Here is a 13,951-nt window from a genome sequence, read left to right on the forward strand (position 1 = left end):
GGATTGTAACGCAATTTAAGATCTCTAAATATAATTTAAAAGGTGAGGTACTCTGGCCTATCTCCATAGAAAAGGAACCCATGGAAGATCTCTAGTGCTCCATGGTTCGTGGTCTTCTCCACCAAGCACAGAAGGAGCCTGGAATGCACCAAGGTCCAGCACCTGGAATTAGGTAGGATGAGTGCAGGAAAAACTTCTTTCATAGAAATGGAAACTGAAAACCTTGCCTAGGTCACTGAACACACTGTCTCAATGTTTTTTATGAGCAGCCATATTTTTCTTTCCTGCATTCCTAGAAAAACTGTTCAGTTACAGACATCTGAAAAAAATGCTTCTGGGGATCCTAGTGCCACCAGCTATGAACAGTTCTTGGATCCTGACTAATATTAAAAAACAATTAGTCACATTTTTCTGATGCCAAGTAAAGGCAGACAAGTCTATAGATAATCATGACTAACATACAATATTTAAGTAAGAACATTGTAAAAGCCAGTGCAGAAATTTTTCATTTCACCACTCTTATAAATAACAGCTGAGTTTATACTTTCATCTCCTTTCCATAAATTCTGGATTAGAGGGAAGATTTGGACATGTGGTAGAATTAATTTGGTTTTGTGTAGGGAAGATGTCCTGAGGTGAAAAGCACAGAAACCATTTGGGTTATGTGAATCATTGAGGCTATAAGTACTGCATTTCTTGTTCAGAGAAAATACTATCTAAAATACTGAATCACAAAAGAAAATGGAGACCAAGTAAGTTTCTTAACATGAATATTTTCTGAAGATAGTACTACAGGACTTAACCAACTTGAGTGAGCTATTAAATATTTGTCAATAATTGGCGATATTTTTTCCTCCCCTCTACAGTTACTCACTTTTTCCCTTTGGATAAGGCACTTGTTCTTGTAATAGTGAAAATGAGATTGCCAACTTCATCTACACTATACTTTTAGGTACATTTGCACATATACAGACAAGAAGGCTAAGGGAAAATAGTTATCTACATCTACCTAACAGGAAGATCTAGAAAAGCCAGATCCAGACTTGCCAGATGTGTCAGGTGTCAGGAAAAGGGGCAACAAACACAAGTTTTAACATGGGAAATTCCAGTTAGATAGAAGGAAAAAAGCTTTACCTTGAGGGTAGTTAAATTCAAGTGTGGAGGTCTCTAGTCCAGAGATGTGGGAGACTATCTATCCTTACACATACTCTGAATTTGGGCAAAATCCTGTATAATCTCATCCAATTCAATTTGTTTTGAACAGGGCATTGGACTAGGTGACCTCAAAAGTTTCTTTTCATCCTAAAGTATTCTATGATTATATGAATACTCACATATTAAAACCTGAATAATAAAAATGAGCTTTCACAATTGAGAGCAAGATTTTACTCGTTCCAATTTATTCTTAATTTGCTGTTATCTTTGCTTGTTCTTTCCTTGTGAACTGCAACAGCCTTTACAATTGTTTCTGTTTTGTTCTGGTTTCATTTGTTTACAGTCTCCAGTAATTTTTACATATTTTGCTGGTTTAAAATAACATTTAGACTTAGCTAAAGTAAAAAATTTAATGAATTAATGCATTCACAAATTGTACATTCAGTAATTGACCAGGAAAAAAACCTAGTAAGAAACACTTACTGAATGTTATTTAATCATTGAGTTGGTCAAACAAATAGAACAGTGAATTGTGAATAAAATGTATTTAGAATAAAATGTTAGAATTTCCTTTACAGGTTAGTTGCCATATATTGTTAAACTAGCTCTGTCAGTGCTGGGTCTTTTCTGAAAAGCTGAAATGGGGCTCACTCTGAAAGGCTACTGTGGAGATTCAATGTTATTTCTTTATTTCATTGCACACTCTTGTAAAGTCCTGGAAAGTGGTCAGGGAATGAGAGAAAGGAACATTTTATGTGAGTTGAGTGATACTGCAAGGACCCTCAACTCCAAGGAAGTAAAAGCCTTTTAGCACCTCAGAAGTGATCAATATCTTGAATGATCAAGCCCTTTATCTGCTTCTATGAGACATAAAATATATATGAACAACAGCAGGCAAATGTTAGGAAGCAAGGAACAATTGTCCTGGTACTGTCTTCCATTCTACAAAAGGATTTTGTTTTATTCATTTTAACTCTGTTTGATGCATTGTTTCCAAGCTCTTTTCTAAGAAAAGCCAGCTATGCTTGTAGAGCAGCTATCTTCAAAGTGTCTCTGTGCTGACCTAGGCAAGCGTTACTTTACAGATATGAAGCTAGCTGAAGGAGCAAATTTGCCTCAGAATGTGACAGATCCTCACAGTTGAAGATACGGAGATAATTCACATATGGATACCATACTGACACTTTTACAAATTAAAAGAGAAGTTGGGAAAATAGCACATTTCTCAGCATTGCAATCTGAAATCCTGCATTATGCTGCTTTTCTTTTTGTTTTCATTGTGACAAAATCAGGGGGAATAGCAAGAGAAAACACATCCTCATGTAAAGAATATAGTATTTCTATGCTTTATTGATTTTTTTTTATCCAAAGTCTCCTGTATTTTGTCACTGAGTAGAATTTCCAGCCAACCAGACATGATTTGGACTCCCTTCAGGTAAGACTCTTAAGACATGGTTTTTATTGTTATTATACCTGTTCTCTAGACAAAGAACAAAAGGTTTGTTTCCAAAATTCAATTTGAAAGAGCACTAGGTTATTTTTGGCTTTTAAAAATTATGTCTGTCTTCAAATTACATACAAGTCAGAACTCAGTTCAGGAGGAGGGAGATCTGTAGCCCAGCCTAGTTACATATCCTATATTTCCTCTTTCAGACTTAAGTGCAATTGGATAGGAAAGTGGAAATTTGTACTGAGATGCTTTTGACAAAGTCCTTTTCTATCTGTGACATCAGGTTCAGACAATGTCTTATTTTGTGTAGACTCCCGGCATATGAATCCATGTATAAAATGGTGTATACAATCCTGGCAATACACAGACAGCTTACATAAAGTTTTTAATGAATGACTTTTTTTACTGGGCCTGATACTGAGCTTTGACAGACTTCTTACTCTAATTCTCTTCAGTAAGCCTCCTGACAACATCAAAATATCTTATGTTTTGACTTAGCCTGTTCTGTCAAATATAGTTTGGACTTCATCTTTGTTGAAGATGTTTTATCTTTTCTATGAAGATTAGGTAGGAGCTTATCTTCAAATCAGTCATACAAAAATCTCTTTCCTCTTCATGATCCAAGAATTCAGATCAAACTATTCCATGGGACAGAATAATTTTAAAGTTGTAAATGTGGTTATACTAATTTTGCTACAATTAGTAATGTAACCGTGATGGCCATTACACAACCATTTTTTTGTCCATGACATTGCATCGTAGGCAACATCCTATCCTCCAGGCATTTGTTCTATGCAGAATGAGGCAGATTTAGAAGAAAAAAAAAGTGAGCCATCATGGCAGAAGACTCATTCCCATGTTTGTCTATTGTAGGTTGCTGTAGAATGTGTTTCTTCCTCTACATTCAGCCTTAGCAAAGAAAATGTGTAATATAAGTACCTATAGTGCTGGCAAAGTTATAGGGTGACATCCTGTTCCCATCTATAAAACTCCTTTGACTGCGCTGACTGAAGATTTCTTCCTTGGTCTGAGGAATTCTTCCAGATGTTTCAGCATTCAGACTGATGTCAAATATCTTCCTTCAGTAACAGACTCTGAAAGTTTTGAGGCAGTGTTGTAGCATGAAAATGACTGATAAAGCAAGCTTATTTAAAAAATTCCAATGCCATATATGATTGCTTGTCCTTACAGCAGTGTTTCTGGTATACGATATGAATTGTACTGTTTTGGCATCTTTTTCCTGCTGTGCAGTGGCACATAATGAGCAGAAGAAAGACAACTGGTTCTAAGAATTATTTTATTTTGGGTCAAAATGTTTGCTCCTGTTAAATTCTGAAAAGAATGCAACAATACATTAATGAATTATTAAATATTGAGGAAATAATCTACATTATGTTTCGTATCTACAAGAAAAAAATGTAAATTTTTTGTTATAGCAGTAATGTCATATTGGATAAATAACATATTGACTGTAAATAGAGTTGATGAATAGAAAACCTTAAGTATACATCAGAAATTCCAAAATATATTTTTCACCTTTGGAAATTACCAGGCTGGAAAGAAGCCAGTAATAATTATAGTTCACAAAAATAATTGGGTAATGTTAACTTTTAGTAGTTTCCAGTTCTTTGGGTTTTCATTTCACCATTTCAATTGTTAAAATGTGAGCTTTCAGGCTAGTTCATTAGAAGGACAAACACGGACAATGTTTAATGTCAGCCAGTCATATAAAAATGGCATTTTGATAATACCTACATCAGAAGGAAATTTAGTGATTTCCACAAGTACAACAAATCATATCAGAAACTAGAGGGATCAAAGTAAAAGAAAATAAGTGTCTGTGTCCTGCCTAAAACTCATACTAGCTATCTCACCCCTGAGCTGTGATCCTCAAACTCCAGGCTCAGAAAGCATCTACATTTCCAACATTAATGTTCCTCATGTGTGTGTTTTGCTCCAGAATATGCACACTAGTATGTTAGTTTGAACTGCTCTTGACAGCCTACCACACATAGCAAAAGCCTGAACTTTGACAAGATTTACAGCTGGGTGCTTCACTGTTGCTAGATGACCCAGTTTCAGTATGCGATTTCAGTGCTTACATAACTTATTAGGACATTGCTGGACAGCAGAGCTGGAGCTGCCTAATATCTCCAGTGGTGTACTCGACTCTTGGGCCAAAACCAACTGCATCAGTATCCCTCAGACTATAACCTGTGAGTCAGGCTTTTTGCAAGGCTTCTTAAAGACTTGTCTACTTGTAGCTATTGATGAGAGGATAAGAGAGGACAAAGTAAAGATAAGCTGACTAAATAGGCAAATAATCATGATGTTGAAGTCCATGTTTCAGTCTCTCAACTGAGAAAGCAAAAAAACAAAAATCCTTTAAAAAATATTTATTTGTGAGCTTTCTGGCAGCCACTATGAAATGTAAGTACAGTCTCCACTAGCTGAGCATTTCTGAGTTGGTACGTGGCTTACTCTTATTTTATATGCTTATGGAGAAACAAAAGCTATGCAGGGCTCCTGGTATTTCAGTGAAGTAACCTTTATGTCTTCCTACAGTAAAAAAGTGGGGGTTGTAGGTCTACTGGATACATTTGAGGGCATTTAGGTGATATTCCTTGACTTTATTATTCTGATTTTATCATAAACTTAGATTACTCCTTCAAACCTCTTCATTTAGTGAATGAAGTATAAACCCCTAATTTTAGTGATACCAGTGTTGAATTGTATTTTATGATTATATTTATATAGTGGTTTTAGTTTCGTATTTAGTATTCTCCTCAAAGCAAATTAATTGGGATATTATTTTGTCTTTTATCTTTTCTTTTAAAATAGCCTGGAATAAGTAAATCAACTGTATAAATGCACCTCTACACATTTTCTGCATTGTCTGTTTATCTTTTCTGGAGAATGCCAGTACTGGGAGTATTTTTATATGCTTTTGCTTTTTCAAACCAACATAAAGCAGTTGGTAACCTATTGACCTTGTAAATTAAACATGTGTTACAGAATAGCAATAGTGTATAGAAGACAGAAAATACCCATAGTTCGTGGTATATTTACTTGTCTACTTTCTGTTGTCCTAAGAGATGGCAGACATTGTTACAACCAAATGGGCTTGGGAATCCCTGTGGATTTCTTACCTGTAATTGAAAAAATGCAGATGAGGACAGTTATTCAGTGGATTGGCCACCTATAAAGCATAACTACCTCCAGAATGAATTAAATATTCAACATGTATAAAGGGGTAAGTTAATTGCAATCAAATGTGAAAATAAATAGCTAGGAAGAGTATAATACTGTTTTACATGGCCACAGATCCCTTTTTAACACCATTGTGACCACATTACATTCCAAATAATGACACTTTGTTATAGAATTTCAAATATATAGGATAGCTTTCTCACAATAGAGCCATATCTAGCAAAAAACTTATGTACATGTTCAAGTGACTGAAATACTGCTTCAGCCATTCCATAGTAGTGCTGATAAAGAGCAGATGTCCCCTACCATAGGGGTGAGTGCATCTGAATGGCAAATAGGCTATTCTTGCATTAGCTGTCACTAATAGTTTTATGCATGAAATTGCCACAGAAATGTAAGACCTAAGTATCATGGATAAGATCTTTTTTCTTACATGTATCTCATATATATATATGTAAGACTGGATTTACTATTAAGCACAGCTGAGAGGAAAATGTTCTGTTGCATAAGGATGTAACCTGGGAAAATGGTATTCTTGATTCACCGTCCAGATTCATAATTGCTTCCTGTAACCTTAGTTGCTCTAGAGGCTGTTGAGTGACTTTTGGTTCACGATAATGGTGACTGCACCTGTCCACAAAAGTGTGAACTTGCTTTGGAAAGGAAGAATAGCAGGGAATGCACCCAGAATTCACAGATTAATTAAGAGCCTGGCAATGCCTAAGCTATCTGCTCAAGGCACACCACAGATCAAATCTTAGCCAGGAGTATTTGAACGGTTACAGGTTCTTTTTTGTCATGTTAAATAAATTACAATTGCTCCTCCCAATCTCTATAAAGCAAACCAGACTAAACTTTATTTATCAATAACTACTAATACTATTGTTTTGCACTCACACATTTCAAGGTCAATATGGACCGTTGTTACCATGTAAACTGTCTTCCTGCATAACTGGCGCACAGGCTCCCTGAATTAATGTGCATTATAAATGTCCAATAGTTATGCTTAGAGTGCACGTATTAAACAAAAACATCCAATATTGATTTCATAACTTCTAGAGATAGAATCACTCTTTCAAGCGTTCTTGTGATTAATTAATATAACTGCTAAAAATTTCAGAACATTAATAACTAAAATGACCTGCTTCACCTTTCAGCCATTAAGTTTTGTTGTATCTTTGTCTAATCTGTTGGACCTGGAATATGATCAGCTTTCTGTTACTATGTACTTGCTGATTTCAATCAACTCATTTTTTAATCATTCACTTTATTAAAGGAAAAAACAGCAGACTGAATTTTTCCCACCAAAGATGTTTTTTGTTCTTGAGGTTCTTTAAAATCTGTCCAGTTACTCAGTATTGTTCTTGCATTGAGTATTCAGTATTCCATAACTGTGGACACACAATAATCTGAATATGATAATTTAACCTATTTCACCATATTCCTGCTTTTTGTATCCTCAAGGAGTAATTGCCTAGGATCCTGTATAGGATAAAGTTCCTTATTGTATGAGTAGGTATCATCTGCTATAAAGTTGGCCAAACTGAAATCTACATTTCTGACTTTTATCAGCTTATTAGATATCAATCACTTGCCCTCTGTATGGCTTATCACTTTCCAATAGTTACCTGCAAATTTCATCAGTTAAGTTATCAGTTAATCTAAATCTAAATCAGTTAAGTGACTTCCAAGTTTTTAACAGAAATATTAATACTGTAAAGTTGAAAAATGGTTTCTCCAAAAGCCCACTGGAAAAGTCACAGTTAAGCAATGATTTTTTTGTACATACTTTTGATACATATTTTTTGAAACTTAGGGAATCTGGAATCATTCTGTATGTGCCTTGACAATTTTGTAACATCAGCTGAGTTTTTAATCAAACTGTCATGTAGTACCAAGCAAAACACCTTTCAAAGGTCCAATTATATCAACAGCATTAATTTTAGTGATCCAAAGTTTAATTACATAAAAATATGATGTAGGTTACTTTGAAAATATTTTTACCCACAAAACCATTTGATTATCATTAACTATATTTCTTTCCTCCCTTTATTTATGGAGTTTGTCATAGACATTGCATTTTATTTGGGAGTGCTGTCAGCTGAACTGGCCTATAATTTCAGGGGTCATTCTAGTTGTGCTACTCAAATATTTCCAGACTAGGAACTATCTGCAATTCTTTTGGTGTCTCCCCCACTTTTCAAGGTCTATTAAAATCAAAAGCAATATATAACTTTCTTAAACAACCAGCTCTTCCAAAACTACCTTTACTATGTCATGGTCGCTGGAAATAAAGATTTTTTTTCTCTGCTTCGCTTATCTTTGGTGGTATATTTATGATTATAAATATGAAGATATCACTGTAAATTATTTTTTCTCCTTTCTAAAAACTGTGGTATAATTTTTCCCCATTACAGTGAGGTAACAATTCAGGGAAAACATCTCTTTTCATTTGCTTTACTGTTAAGGAGAAAATTTTCCAGCTTTATTCTCTCCCGCTTCTTCAGCTATTTTGTATTGTAATTGCTGGTTATTTTGCTTAGATTATGTGTATATGTAAAAGAAGCAAGAAATCTTGATTGTCACAAAAATCTGGAAAATTCTGCATACAGTGCAGGAAAAATGCAGCACAGCTGATAAGCGGATCAGAACCTCCTCAAAGCCTTAAGGATTTTGGGGGGAAAAAAACCCTGAAATTATCTTCTTGGCAGATAATAGGTTCTGCTGCTCCAGTGTTCTACTCTTGCATTCACTAATTGCAAAGTTAGCTTGTAGCATTTATTTTTTTTTCCCCTGAATGATTTATGCCTTCCCTGGGTAGATGGCTGTTTTAACCTGGATAAGTGACCAGCTCCAGTGCAGTGGTTCTTAGGTTCTTTATGAATTTTGAATGTTCCCCAGCATTCACTGTTCTTGGAGTTTTATGGGCCAGTAATCTAAATTTTTCTCTTATGTTTAAGGGCTTTTCTTTCCTAAATGGAAGCAAACATATTTGTAAAGAGATCTAAATAGCAGAACACTATTACTTTGTGTAGGAAGTCAAAGGCTTGGTTGGCTTTTAGCACAAAAAGCTATCTTTATATTCATAATTCCCTAACCACTGCTAGGGAGTGAAGTTTGCTTTCTGTACTGTGCACTAATTTCCTAGTGGTACTTTTATTTGAAATGTTAATTTTCCTTTTATTTTTTTTTTTTTGTTTCGGGTTTTTTTGTTTGTTTGTTTTGTTTTGTTTTGTTTTGTTTTTTATTATTAACATTATCTGTTTGGAAAAGTGTATATCTTTCTGTGCCCAGATTTTGTAAGGAATTAACACACTCGGGGCTTGATTCACTGCTGCTTCATTCCAGCTTTATGCCACTGTAGCTCTGCTGATTACAAAGCACAGCTTAAAACTGATGTAACACAGTGGTGTAGTAAGATCTAAATTTTAATTGAAATGCTGTTCATTCAGTTTAATTCTTCTTTACTGAGCCATAATACAAGCAAGGAGCTGGAGGCAATTAGAAAATCACTGGAAGTGCTTAGGTAGCCAAATTGGGTACATGGACTGGCTACCAGCAGATTTTGGAGAACATTCCTAGCCTAATGCTATTATGGGGGGTTTATGTCTCTTTTCTTATTCCAAGACTTGAAAGCATTTTACAATATGAATGGATATTAAGGGCAAGGACTAAGTATCTGCATGTTAAAATGTGATTAATAATGGTGAAAATAGGAGCTCTTATCTACTACAACAGCAGAATGAAAGAGATAATTGAAATGGCATCAAAATATGTATTGTGGTTTTCTAGAAGACATCATATCAATCTGGTTCCAAGCTTGCACAAGTACATGCTTCTGCACACCTTTATTAATATAGTCCATAAAATTACTAATGTGTTTAAAGGTGTAGATTGCATCCTTTGTATGGTTTTAAGCACCTAATTTAGGTGCCTGCTCATTTCAAAATGCTTCCTTTAATCATTCCATTCCTTAATATATGTCCCATGTAAAGCAGCTACCAGAACTCTTAAAGAAACACTGGGAAATGTGAGGCTATTAGAAACCTTCAACAAATAGAATTCACACAGGAATGTGCAGTGTAGACTTGATCCGGTCAGTTTATCCACATTGATTATGAAGTAAATATTATTTGACAGTATCACTTTCTATTCGAAATCAATCCACCAGTGTTTCAAAAAGAATCATTTAACAATGAATAATGCTTGACTGTAGATCTCTGCAGTAAATTAGAATATCCTAATTTAATAGAGTATGATCTGTTATTTGCCAACAAACATACAGATTGCCTTATAAATCATGCAGTAGTGTGGTTATAGAATAACACTATACTGAATTATAATTCATTACTCGCTATTGAACAGTCATGTTTCTGCAATATAATGTAATTTGCCATCTTTTAACTTAGTTTCTCTTACTAACAGAAAATACAAATTAGTTCTGAGGAAAAATATTTACTGGGGACATGCAATTAACTATTCATTTCAGGGAATGGCACCAAGTACATGAAAATCATTAAAATACTTTTTTGTTTTTCACCTCACTCTTTGTAGCTGTTTATGTATTTAATGAATCATAATAAGTGTAAGGCCACGGCTGAGGAAATAAAAAATAATGGGTAAGTCTACAAATTAATGTGTTTCCAGATACAGGCTTTCTGTAAGTCTATTCTTGTTCACTCACTGACACTTCAGAAAGTTTCTCCTGAACCTTTCCTCTGTTAATAATTCAAATTACTTGAGGTGAAGTATAATATGTTGGGGTTTTTTTGTTGCCTTATGATTATTTATCCTGATTGCCGTGCTTAGCATTCCCGTTAAGGATTCATATGCTCCAAAAATATGGAGCAGTAAAGGTTTGCAGGGAGACAAGCCTTTTAGACTAATTAAAACTAGCTAAGAACTTACTGAGCAAGTTGAGTGGAATTAAACAGTTAATATTACATCTGGAATTGTTCCTATAAACTAGGAAAGACTTGTAAAAAATTAAGGCAGCTTCCATGGGAGAACGGAAAGGCTTTATCACAAAGAGTATATCCCACTTTGACAGTATTTTGGGAAAAGGATGATTGAACATCCTAATTAGTAATCTGGGTTGCTACAGTACTTAAGAGTGTATTTTTAGCACCTACTAATTTGAGGATGTCCAGTTGGCTTTGGCGAGTGCCTAATTCACATTTTGGAACACTGAGACATCGGAAGTCCCTTTATATGCTTAAATCCTTTTGAAAAATTTGGCCAGGGATATGTACCTGGTTTCAGTGTATGAAGCTTGCTGACTGGAAGTCCCAGTGGGCTGAAGTTCAACAAGTTCTTAAGGCCTTTTACATCCAGAGGATGCAGGAACCTCAGGCAGACTCATGCAGGGGAAAAACGTGAGGGTATATGTACGAAAAGGCTCCTAATCGTAAAGTAAGATTCCTTGTGAACTTAAGTTGCTCACATATTACAGTAGCTACAAAAACCTGCAGTTAACTGTTTCATCTTTTTATTTCTTCAGGGGTTTCAAAATCTCCTTTCATCTTTTCAGATGGGATTCTCTAACAAGCTCAGCACTGGCCTCACGCTGTTCCTGTAGACATCATTGAGGGTGTTATCCTGGGCTTAATAGGAATAATTAGAACAAACCTGAACACTTGGGAAAAATCCCTGTTGACCTGTTGCGTGGTTTCTGACATGTAAAAGTAAATTTTTAAAGGTCTAAGTGAGAAGTAACTTTTTTTGTGAAAAGAGAGGCAACTTCTTCACCTGTAGAAAAAAAATCAACAAGAAAAAAGCAGACAACACAAGCTTCTCCTTTGAATTATTAAAAAAACCTTCATGTGAGGTACCGCAGTCTTACCTTTGCAGTTCAGTGCATGTTGTTGCCGGTGCTTGTTACTACAAGCTACTTGATTAATCCTGAGGGAGAGGATTCATTTCATCTTTAATGAGATCTAAGAGTATTCAGACTTCAGTCAGGAAATGGTCCAGTGATCCTGTCATGGAGTAACCTTGCTGTATTTCATTTTCTTTTCTATTTGTAGCTGGACAGTGCCACTTCTCTCATCCAGGCAGCTAAAAATCTGATGAACGCTGTGGTTCTTACAGTAAAAGCATCATATGTGGCTTCTACTAAATATCAGAAGGTCTATGGTACTGCTGCAGTGAACTCACCAGTTGTATCTTGGAAGATGAAGGCCCCTGAGAAGAAACCTCTAGTAAAGAGAGAAAAACCAGAAGAGTATCAGACAAGAGTGAGAAGAGGGTCCCAGAAGAAACATATTTCCCCTGTACAGGCCTTAAGTGAATTTAAAGCTATGGATTCATTCTAAACCACTGAGCTTTACCAGGAGGGTTTTATATTCTTTTTGTATGCATACCTGCTGACTCGTATGCGTCTGGCATGGGGTGGGGGGAAGCAGTGTCAATTTGCATGCGACCTGAGACTCTATTGAAGTAACTAACTTTCTGCAATGCCAAAATATAGGGCATTCTCTTCTGATGTTAAATGGACTTATTCCAGGCTTCCTTTTTAACCTAAAGTATAGCATTAAATTGGCCAAAGAATTTGCATCACAGGGGTACGTGTGGGTTAAATAATAAATTCATGTCTAAACCCAGAAATTTTTATGCATGCAAGAAACATTAGGTTGGCAGGTATATTAAGTGAAAAAAAAAAAAGGAATTGTAATGGTAGACCATAAAGCTTGTATTGCTTCTGTTCCAGTGCAAAAATGTACTAGCCAATATGCTTAAATGTGTGGCCCAATAATTAAATGATATAACTTTTAAGTCATCTTCACTATAGTATGTGAATTTTTAAAACAGATACAAACTAATTCATCTTAAAAATGCTTCTTTTAAACCATACTTCATTCTTTATATTCTAGTAGTGTTATGATTGCTAACATTTCAATTAATCCCATTAATATGACCAGAAGTTTACTTTCGCCAATTGAATTCCTTATGGTGGAGTATGAAGCACAATATGGTGATTGACATTGCCTTTTATATTATGATTATTATTATGATTATTATTATTATATTAGTAATAGAAGACCTGGTGGTGGAATGTTTAGAGACACGGAAACTGACAGTGTGAGAATTTAGCGGCAAATATGTAGGTATAGCTTGGATTACAGGTATCTGACATACCATTGTAACCACTAACTCAATAAACTCATTTAACCTTGGAATCCTCAATATGTCTTGTCTCTTAATGTACACATATCTCCTGCATCATAGTTGATGTAGACAGTGGTTAATTTTGCTTCATGTTTGTTTTGGTTGGTTGGTTGGTTGGGTTTTGGGGGTTTTTTTTGTGAAGGAAAGGCAACATTACATTCATGTCCTCATTTTTTATAACCAGGATAGTCAAACATGGTCAATGGATCAAAAACAGAGTCTAAATTTGAGACAGATTTAAGCCTTGATACATATGAGATATGTTGTTTGGGATTAAATTATTTGTTTAAATACAACACCTCAGAAACAGCATAAAGATAGTTCAATATATCAAACTTATAAGGTTGGCATCTCAGAACCTTGAAAACCATCTGTCGTGCCACACTGGATAGACCTATATAAAGAGCATTGCACAAAGAAATGCAGGATCTACTTTTATTCCCTTTTAGCCCCAACAGCTGGCTTAACTATAGAGTCTGTATTATTGTTATGAAAAGGTCTCGGTGAAAATAAAACAATGAGCATGTATTTATTCTTCTTATAATTAAATACAATTTAAGAGAACATTCATGACCTCATAAGGGGTTTGAAGCACTGTGATAGGGTGCAGTATACTGCCAGTGACATGTATAGCCCTTACACTAAGACATGTTTGGATGCTTGTCTCAGATACTCTGCTTATTCCTCAGAATAGCAAAGTACCAAATTTTGTTCTATTGCCTTCCTACACAATCTATATAAAGGAATGTACTTTCAGAGGCCTTTTAGGAAATTACTATTTTTGCTTTGTTTAGTTGTGCTGTATAATAAAAAGGTTCCCCAATCAGAACTGGATACTGTACACATGATTAAAATACATTAGAAGATGTGGGGAAGTCCTTGAAGAGCTTTCCCTATAACGCCCTTAGTCTGACAATTGCTTGTGGTACCAGTAAACGACCTAAAAGTAATTGGGGTCTTTACAAATGA

The 13,951-nt window shown here is 35.2% G+C and overlaps 1 protein-coding gene across 2 annotated transcripts in view; it reads left to right on the forward strand.

Annotated features, from left to right (window-relative positions):
• CTNNA2 (catenin alpha 2) overlaps positions 1 to 12,993 on the forward strand; it is a 513,312-nt gene extending 500,319 nt beyond the window's left edge. For both annotated transcript variants that reach the window (XM_055797148.1, XM_055797149.1), the window contains one exon: positions 11,842 to 12,993. In XM_055797148.1, coding sequence (XP_055653123.1) covers positions 11,842 to 12,129 — 288 coding nt within the window. In that variant the 3' untranslated portion in view covers positions 12,130 to 12,993. The remainder of the gene's footprint in view (positions 1 to 11,841) is intronic.
• Positions 12,994 to 13,951: the final 958 nt, after the last annotated feature.

This window comes from Falco peregrinus, chromosome 2 (assembly GCF_023634155.1).
Source record: "Falco peregrinus isolate bFalPer1 chromosome 2, bFalPer1.pri, whole genome shotgun sequence".
NCBI lineage: Eukaryota > Metazoa > Chordata > Aves > Falconiformes > Falconidae > Falco > Falco peregrinus.